The 9,403-nt window shown below is 37.6% G+C and overlaps 1 protein-coding gene across 1 annotated transcript; it reads left to right on the forward strand.

Annotated features, from left to right (window-relative positions):
- Positions 1 to 224: 224 nt before the first annotated feature.
- Positions 225 to 6,128, forward strand: LOC109220493 (SAC3 family protein B-like; the record flags this gene model as incomplete). Its single annotated transcript, XM_019384961.1, has 7 exons — positions 225 to 595; positions 901 to 999; positions 1,691 to 1,924; positions 2,158 to 2,331; positions 4,647 to 4,877; positions 5,586 to 5,801; positions 5,875 to 6,128. Coding segments are annotated over exons 1-7 (1,330 nt in total), but the record flags the coding sequence as incomplete, so codon positions are not given.
- Between the last annotated feature and the right edge of the window lie 3,275 nt (positions 6,129 to 9,403).

Raw genomic sequence — 9,403 nt, forward strand, 5'->3', positions numbered from 1 at the left:
CTTAAAATATTCGAAAATCTTTCAAACTTGGCCTTGAAGTTTTCGATTGCATTTATTTTGGGGTATTTTGCCAATGCAACAGAGGTAGAATATATGCAATGAAAATTCTAAAATTTTATTTGAATGAAAAATGCTGAAAAGTAAATAAAAAAAAAGCACTTTGCACCATATACTTTCAAGTCTTTCAATACCGTCGTCTTGGTCTTCCGGTATTTGTGAACAAATAACGCAATGTTGTTAAAAATATAATCTTCTTTTTTGTTAGGGGAGATTCAGAGTTAAATTTCAGCTGGACAGGGCTGGCCCAAACTTGGGCACTCTTCTTCGTTTGTTCGTTCTCAGAGGAAGCAGGACCGCAAGCCCACATAGATGCAGTTGAACTGTTGAAGAAAAACCCCAACATCAATTAGAATGAAGAGAGAGTAAACAAACTACTATTCATATTCAGTCGGGATTGAATCTCAAGAAGTAGAATGGCGTTTCAGGGATTCAGGCAGAATACAGGTCCCATTGGCCCTCCCAAAACGGAAACCCCTTTTGGGAATTTTCCCCGTACTCCTTCACCTCCTCCTCCTACTTTCCCCCCATCTCCCAGGTATTCTCTTCTTCTTTGCATTTTCATATCAGCTGCTTCATAAACTAGCAGGTTCAAACATATTCAGTTCAAATTTCCCAGTGTTTTAGACATATTCAGAAATTGGAAATATTTTTCCTGGAATATTATGATTTCTTCAAGTATGTTTTATAGTAATGCTTGACTGGCCTTTTGGAGGCAGCGGTTACTTTTAATTGATTAACCAAAAGAGAGTTCTTACTATTGGAAGAAACCTAGAAGTTAGGATGTTTAGAGACGGTGACACCAAATTCCTCATTGAATATCTCAATTTTAAATTGGTTCAGGGGATTTGAAGCTCCGGAAAGGATACATCCACAACCCTTGCCTTTTGTTGGACGCCATCCTATAGCAGCTCCATCTCGCGCTTTTGCTGGAGAACAGAGGTAATAAACCTTGAAAATTCCTTTTTTTCTTTATATTTGCCTTTGTCAGTAGCATAGTTGTGTGCAAGCAATTATTTGTTTGAGTGGTAGAGGATGTTCTTAACATGGTTGGCCACAACCCAAGAAGTTGTTAGAGAATATATATCTGAAACCATATTTTGCACCCTTGGTTCATTTCTAATATAACTTGTTTGCTTACTATGAAAAAAAAAAGGAAATGTCAATTTTTTCTTTTTCCTTACTACTTGAAAATGACCTTATAAACACCTTCCACCCAAACAACGTTCTTTTCACCACAAGTTATCGATAAGTAAATGTTTTAAGGCATCGATCCTACTTGTAAATTGGTCTAATTGACGTTAGTGGCGAAACAACCAATCATGTTTAAACATTAAGCATATTAGCTTCTCGGCCAGTTTTTTTCTCAGTGCGATAAGAAGTGCAGATTTTAGCACCTTAATAATTAAAACATGTGATAGTTAACTACTCTTTGGACAGATAACCATTAACTAGTTGCTTGGACAATCTACTGATAACTTATTTTTTTCTTGATTCACAACTCATCCAGGTGATTTTCGCAATAGCGAATTGAAATGCTTAATTCATGAAAATCTTAGGATCAGGCGTCATGTATTTTTGGAGATTATATCTACACGTTAAAGCTAACTCAATTTGTCAATTTTTCCTGTAGGCGTAGTGAGACTCTTCCTAAATGGAGTTATGGGCAAAAATACATCTACCATGATTATGATGCCCAAGCCCACCAACTATCTCCCGAAGTAGTGCCACCTGTAGCTTCAGGGTTTTCTGAAAATGCCCTCTCTGCCAGAGGTGCCCAAGTTCAAGATTTCCGAAGAACTGGGCCACGTTCTTCATTGCCTTCTGATGCAGAGATTCCGGGAGCCTCCAGGACAATGAGGGGAAGGTATAATTTTATTTCCTTCTATTTTCCCGAAAATACTGTTCTGTCTTATTTGAAACATTCCGTTTGATTCTAGATGTAATTTCTCTTGTGTATGGGTTGTCTTAAGAAACTCAATAAGCATTTTGCTGCAGAGTATACTGTCTTGTTTGTTAATGGTTACAGTGCGGGAATTGTTAACTTTTTCACTTAAAATGCACCATGAGCTTTCTAATTCTCCCTACTTTTTTTGGTAGTCGTTCAGATTTGATATTCAGTGATCAGGGTCACTTTGTTACCCAGCAAAATCAATCATCTCCATCATTCCAAAATAAGAGTCGATTGTTTCCCCAGAGTACACGGTCAACTCCGTTGGCTTTTCAGAACAATGTACATGTAGATGGCCAAAGTCCTCTTGGTGAAGCTCAGTGGTTAGTTTGGCCTCAATGACTTCTTTCTCTCTCTCACATGGTGCTTTTTAATTGAATATTGTCTCAATTAACTAGCATATGCATATAGCTGTATATTTTTGTTAGTTTCGGTATTAACATGCTGTGATAGAAGACTTAGAATCCGTAGTTGATATCATTGGGGTATTGCAACTATACACGTAATGTACTACCCTAATGCCATCTTGACTTTCTAGTATACATGTAATGTACTACCCTAATGCCATTTCCTATACAACATCTTGGCTTTTGTTATAGTCCGCTTTGGCTCAGTCTAAAGGACTGACAAATAGGAGTGTCACCAGTAAAAAGAAATAGAGGTCTGTGCGGCACCCAAGGGTGTGGCCTAGTGGTCAATGAAGTGGATTGAGAACTATGAGGTTTTAGGTTCAAATCCCAGCGGAGGCAAAAGCACTAGGTGATTTTTTCATATATTCAAGCCTTGGTGGACACAGTTACCGGTACTTGTGCTGGTAGGAGGTAGCAAGTCCCCCGTAGAATTAATCGAGGTGCACGCAAGCTGGCCCCAACACAACAATTATTAAAAAAAAAAAGAAATGGATGTCTGGGTTATGAGAAGCGGTCTTGTCGAGGGATTGGTTATGAGAAGATGCAGTAAATTATCCATTTTTATTTTGAGATCATCCTCTAAGCTGAGGGAAGTATCTCTGATCATGGTTTCTTTCAGTTGTTGCAGAGTTGTTATTTTTTCAAGTTTTGAGATAGAATAGGTACACAATAGTTTAGAAGAGAGGATATGATCATTTTATTAGCTTCACTATGTCATATTTGAAAGAGAAAGTCGAAGGGATTACTGCCTGACAGAAAAAGTGCAAAAACTTTTTAGTTTCATTGATACTAGAAGGGACCAGAAGCCAAATCAATCGACAATATTTTATATTCTTCATTAAAAAGCTGTTGGTATCTCCATGTTTACCTCTTTGGATCTTTACACTTACGGCGTTTAATAATGTCAAAAGGGAAAAGAGGTATGCGGTAGAACCTTAACAAAGAAAATACAGTTATTTACAAAGAACCAGTATCTATACACGTCGGATTACCATGCATTGCTGAAAAATGAACCAAAAAGGAAAAAGGAAGTTTGATATGGGCAGTTCTCTGTCCCTTCAAGAGTTTTTTACTTCACTATTGACCACATTATCTCTGTTCCAATTTTCCTGCTTAACAACAATTCCTTTCAATAATTGGCCATAATGCATTCAACCCAAACATGTTCCAGACAGCAGTCAGCATTTGATTAGCATCTTGCTGGTGCAGTAGCAAAATATTGATGTCCTTTCCTGGACCTTTTCTCATAAGCACCATCCATTGGATTTCACCTTCTCAAAATATCTGCAGTCGCATATGCATCCTTGCTGCCGTTTGAACCAAAAAAAGATACTAGGTTGCTTACCTCTAAAACGTGCTATGCATATGTAAATCTTTTATTTTTAATCGAGTAATTTCTTATTGTAGATACCTTGAAGAAATAAAGAAAATCTGGTTTGTCTTGCGGTCTTTGGAAAAAATCTTCTTTTGGTAGTCTTTGAAGTAAACTATCTGATGACTGAACTGATGGTTGTGGACCAGCTTAGTTCTCTTTGAGATGTGCATGCTTTTTGTTTGTTGGACAATCTTGTTCTATTGAACATCTGAGAAGCATAAAAGAACTCTTGCATGAAGAAATTTATTTGTTATATTTTATTAATGATCTGTTACGTCTCGCACTGAATACTTGTAGGATCATGCGTACTCTGGTTTTGTTCTTCCACATCAAATTTTCATTATTTTATTCTTGGCCGATGCTCTGTAACTCTGAACAAGCTTATAAAGTCAGTGCAAGCAATTTCATATTGCAATTTTGGCGAGAAATATTTGTAAGATGGTAGGGCTGGTTGCAGTGGATTCTGATGATTGGGTTTTCTATCAGATAAGTGTACAGAAAGATACTTAATTGAAGTTCTTGAATGCACTTTTTGGCTATTCTTTTTCTTCTAATCCTCAATTGGCTGATTACACGTGTCATTTGGTCCTCATGAAGTCCTGCTAGTTGTTATACCCGTTAAATCTTTTTTCCTCTTTCAATGTTTTTATTGAGGATTTCTCATGCTTCGGTATGCTTGTAGTGATATTATGTTTAGAACTTCTACTAAGTAAAGCTACATTTTTTGTCCCAAAAATTATGTTCTCATCATTTAGGACCATCCTCTTTCTCAGACACTTGTAACTGACTTGCCAGTAGGCAATTCTTCTGATTGAAGGTTCTAACTCTCTTTTACTGTGGATTTGTCATGAAGGCCTTCTCTGCCCCCTCATATGCTGGGCAACTCATCCCAGTCGTTCCAAAACTTTCCAATCCGATTACCTCAACAAAAGATGTCCTCGATTCCAACAAATTATGATCCTGGAAGAAAGATCGCAGTGAAGCATGCTGACCAAGTCTCAAAAAGAACAAGGTCCCCGCCTCTTTCATCTCCTAATGGCGCTTCTTTTGAAAACTCAGCTTTTGGTCTACGTGAATCCAAAAGGTACAACAGAAAAATCCTTGCTGCTAATTCTGTGTATTTTTACTTTGACAAGCACAGAGAATGTCAATGAAAAGGCTTGCCTGAAAGGTGCAAGGTGTCACGTGTTTTTCTTATCCAAACTAAGTTTTTTCCTTGTCAGAACTATTTTTATTGTTATCTGTGTTGTAAATTTTCTTTCTTATGCCGAGCAATTATCATGGGAGCCTGCAAAATGCTGCAAATTTTCTTTTTTTCAGTCAAGCAATTATTGGGGGAGCCTTCTGCTGGTAGACCTTGTTGATTCCCACAAAAACAAGAATATGGAAGAAAGGCGAATACCCTAGATTCTTGCATAAATATGGAACATAAACAAAATAAACTCGCAGAAGGTTGTGATCAGAGCATCCTGATAGCCTGCTTGATAGTTGGCTCAATTCATATCTGAAACTCAAAAAGATCTGTGTTTCCCTCAGTTTATCTTGGCTGGATCAATATCTCAATGACGTCTAGTTTAAAAGGCAACTGAAGAAGACTTTGATGAGAAGCATATGAAATTGTGTTTTTGACAACATTTTATATACATCTGCCATAAGTTGTTATATTACAGCACGGAATTGAGAGTACTGCAAAAAAGAAAAAAAAGGATATATACATTTGAATTTTGAAGGAAAAAAGTAGTTTGGATGAATTCGCCATTGATTTCCTGCTCTCCGTAAATTGTTTATTCAGGCCTTCCACCTCTCCTTCCAAAATGAGGTCAGACGGTCTCCCTGACTCTCTAGCTCCTCAAAAGTCTTCACTGTCTGGAAATGGTGTCAATGTTGAAGTTGATCTGAGTAAGCCAATGAACTTTCCAGTTCCCAAAAGAACCAAGTTTCCTTCCGTACCTTCATCTGGTCAAGTTCATCAAGGTGACTCCAATCATGTAGATGATGATATTCAACGGTAAGAAACTATACAGATATACAGCTCATCCTTGCTAAGTTTATTATTTTGTAAATCCTTTTCTTGATGACAGAGAAACTGAGGCCAAGGCAAAGCGCTTAGCTCGTTTCAAGGATGACCTAAGCCACAATGTGCGAGATGATTCTAGTACTCATCAGAAGGGTCCCTCGAAGAGACAATATCAATCTGTTATGGACGAACAAAAATTTGTTGCAGAAGTTAGTGTAGATTCAACTGATGATTTCTCAAATGGCAATCTGTTATCTGATTATCATGGCTCAGATTCTTCGGGTGTCATAATTGGGTCATGTCCTGATATGTGTCCAGGTATGTTATCCAACTATTCATCATGTCATACTTGTTGAAAGTTCTGCAGCTGCCATGATGAGTTAACCTGTCCATTTATGTCAATGGCTCGTGTGATCATGTCATGTTAAAGAAATCATTTTTCCCCATCCAATCTCTCCTATATGTTCCCCTTTTCTGGATTTAGTTATAGGTGAGAATGATATCACATGCAGAGTAACATGGATTCTTTTCCAGCTCTTATAATCGCCTGCTGTTTGCCTTCGCTGCACTGGTAGACCCAGGATTTTGCTCGAGGGGCAATTAGACACTGTAACATTAGTGTGACTGATAGTTGACAACAAGGACTAACGAATACATAAGTGAATTTCATATGCTTACTTCTTTTTTCTTTTTTCATAATGACCCTGGAAAAATGTCGTTTTGAGGTGGTGTTCCTTTCTAAGAAAAATAAAATAAAGAAATATATATATATATATATATATATATATATATATATATATATATATATTATATAAAATTATTTTTTTTTTGATAAAGTAATAAAATTTCATTAATGAAGAGCCTAAATGCCCGTGTATAAGAAGTATATAAAAAATAGAGAACATCACAACAAAATATGGTTCTGTACAAAAGACACCCGATCTTCTATTCTTAAAGGAATCTCATGGGTGCACCAAAACATAATAAGAGAAAAGAGGCTACTCCTGAAATGAACAAATCCCTTCTCTATCCCATCAAAAGCTCTCCTATTTCGCTCTCTCCAAATGATCCATATGAGTGCAAGTGGAGTGACATCCTATGCCATGCGTCTTCTTCTCCTCCTCTGAATTTCCAGCTGAACATTACTTCTTTAACCATGCCTGAGCCTGACATCACCCACTAAACTCCAAACCACTCCAACACCCCCCTACAAGCGAGATGCAACTTGACAATGTAAGAGAAGGTGATCTAAATCTTCTCCCAAACACCTATACATGAAACACCAACTGACACATGTAACTCTCCTCTTTCTCAAGTTCTCAGCCGTTAGAATCACCCCCTTGTAGCTAGCCATGCAAAAAACACACCTTTCTCGGTACTCTAGGGATCCACACCAAACAATAAGGAAAAACTACTTCCTCTTATCCAGCAGTGCTCCATAATAGGACTTTTAACAGAAAAACACCCCTATTCTCTTTCCCCCATCTCCAACAAAACACCCCTATTCCCTTCCCCCCATCTCCAACCATCTTGGCTACTTTGTGAACTGTTTTGCTTGTGGAGAAACTCCATCATTCCCTGGAACGAACTCCCAGTCTTGCAAGATCCTTCTAAACCTCAAATCCCATTGTGTTTCTCCACCTTGTATCCTCCATATACTTCTTTTGACATGAAATTCTGTACATGTTAGGAAAAGTGATACTCAAAGTGTTATTTCCACACCATTTATGTCCCCAAAAGCTTAGTCTACTACCATCATCCACCCCAGTGTTTTTGAGAGCGAGAAGCGAAAAAAAGCGACAGGGGCTCGCCTCGCTTCAAAAGCGAAGCGCACGCTTCATTGAAGTGAAGCGCAATTTTTAAAAAACATAATGTAAACCTTGCAAAGACACAATATAAATAATCAAAAAGTTCAATTTAAAAACTTTGGGACACTTTTAAATCCCTATTAATATAAGAAAATACATAATCAAATAACGTCTGCACTAGCGCAGACACTGAAAATAATAAACTGAAAATATAACACATATATATAATAATAATTAATTTTATAAACTGAAAATACATATAAAATTAATCAAAAATAAACTATATATAATAATTAATTTTATAAACCAAAATGCATATTAAAATTAATAAATAAGAAGAATAAAAGGGGAAAAAAAACTAACGTCTGCACTAGCGCAGACACTGGACGAGAAAAACTGAAAAAAAGGAGAAAAGGAGAAGAAGAAGAAAAAGAAGAGAAGAATAAAAGAAGAAAAATTACCTGGAGGCTGGAACCCTAGTTGGCTGCTGCTGCTAACATTCAATTTTTGGCAAGACAAAGAAGGGTCTTTTCACTTTGGGTCTGTTTTGTATAACAAAACAAAGACCCAAACTTTTTTTTTCTTCAAAATGACCCCTCTTACCAGAAGCGAGCGCATCTGCGCTTCTGGGTCGCTTCTCGCTATTTTGGCTGAATGGATCGGTTCTGCTGGTCGTGTTGCCTCAGTAAGGAAAAAGCGACAGCTTCTCGCTTAAAGCGACGAAGCGCTCGCTTTTCAAAACACTGACCCACCCTAAATGATACATTCCCAAAAAACTCTTCCCACCCTTTTAAGATATTCCTCCATACCCCGCAACCATAAGCGAGTGTATTCTTAGTCCTCCATCCCCCTTCTGTCACCCCATATTTTTCCACAATCACCTCCCTCCAGAGAGCATTCACCTCTACTCCAAATCTCCATAGCCATTTCCCAAGTAGTGCTTTATTAAACACCCTTAGAAATCCCAAGCCCACCCCCGTACTTTGGTGTGGTGATGGTCTCCCAATTAACCAGGTGAAACTTTCTTTCTCCACTTGTAGAGCCCATAAAAAGTTCCTCTGAATCTTTTCCAACTTCCTTGTATCGGAGACCGGAGCATGTAGCATAAACATGAAATACGTGGGAATATATATATATATATATATATATATATATATATATATATATATATATATATTATTTTTTTAATTTTTTATTGTGTGCGCCTGNTTCTCGGTACTCTACGGATCCACACAACAATAGAAACTACTCTTATCCAGCAGTGCTCCATAATAGGACTTTTAACAGAAAAACACCCCTATTCTCTTTCCCCCATCTCCAACAAAACACCCCTATTCCCTTCCCCCCATCTCCAACCATCTTGGCTACTTTGTGAACTGTTTTGCTTGTGGAGAAACTCCATCATTCCCTGGAACGAACTCCCAGTCTTGCAAGATCCTTCTAAACCTCAAATCCCATTGTGTTTCTCCACCTTGTATCCTCCATATACTTCTTTTGACATGAAATTCTGTACATGTTAGGAAAAGTGATACTCAAAGTGTTATTTCCACACCATTTATGTCCCCAAAAGCTTAGTCTACTACCATCATCCACCCCAGTGTTTTTGAGAGCGAGAAGCGAAAAAAAGCGACAGGGGCTCGCCTCGCTTCAAAAGCGAAGCGCACGCTTCATTGAAGTGAAGCGCAATTTTTAAAAAACATAATGTAAACCTTGCAAAGACACAATATAAATAATCAAAAAGTTCAATTTAAAAACTTTGGGACACTTTTAAATCCCTATTAATAT

This window comes from Nicotiana attenuata, unplaced genomic scaffold (genome assembly GCF_001879085.1).
Source record: "Nicotiana attenuata strain UT unplaced genomic scaffold, NIATTr2, whole genome shotgun sequence".
In the NCBI taxonomy this organism is placed as follows: Eukaryota; Viridiplantae; Streptophyta; class Magnoliopsida; order Solanales; family Solanaceae; genus Nicotiana; species Nicotiana attenuata.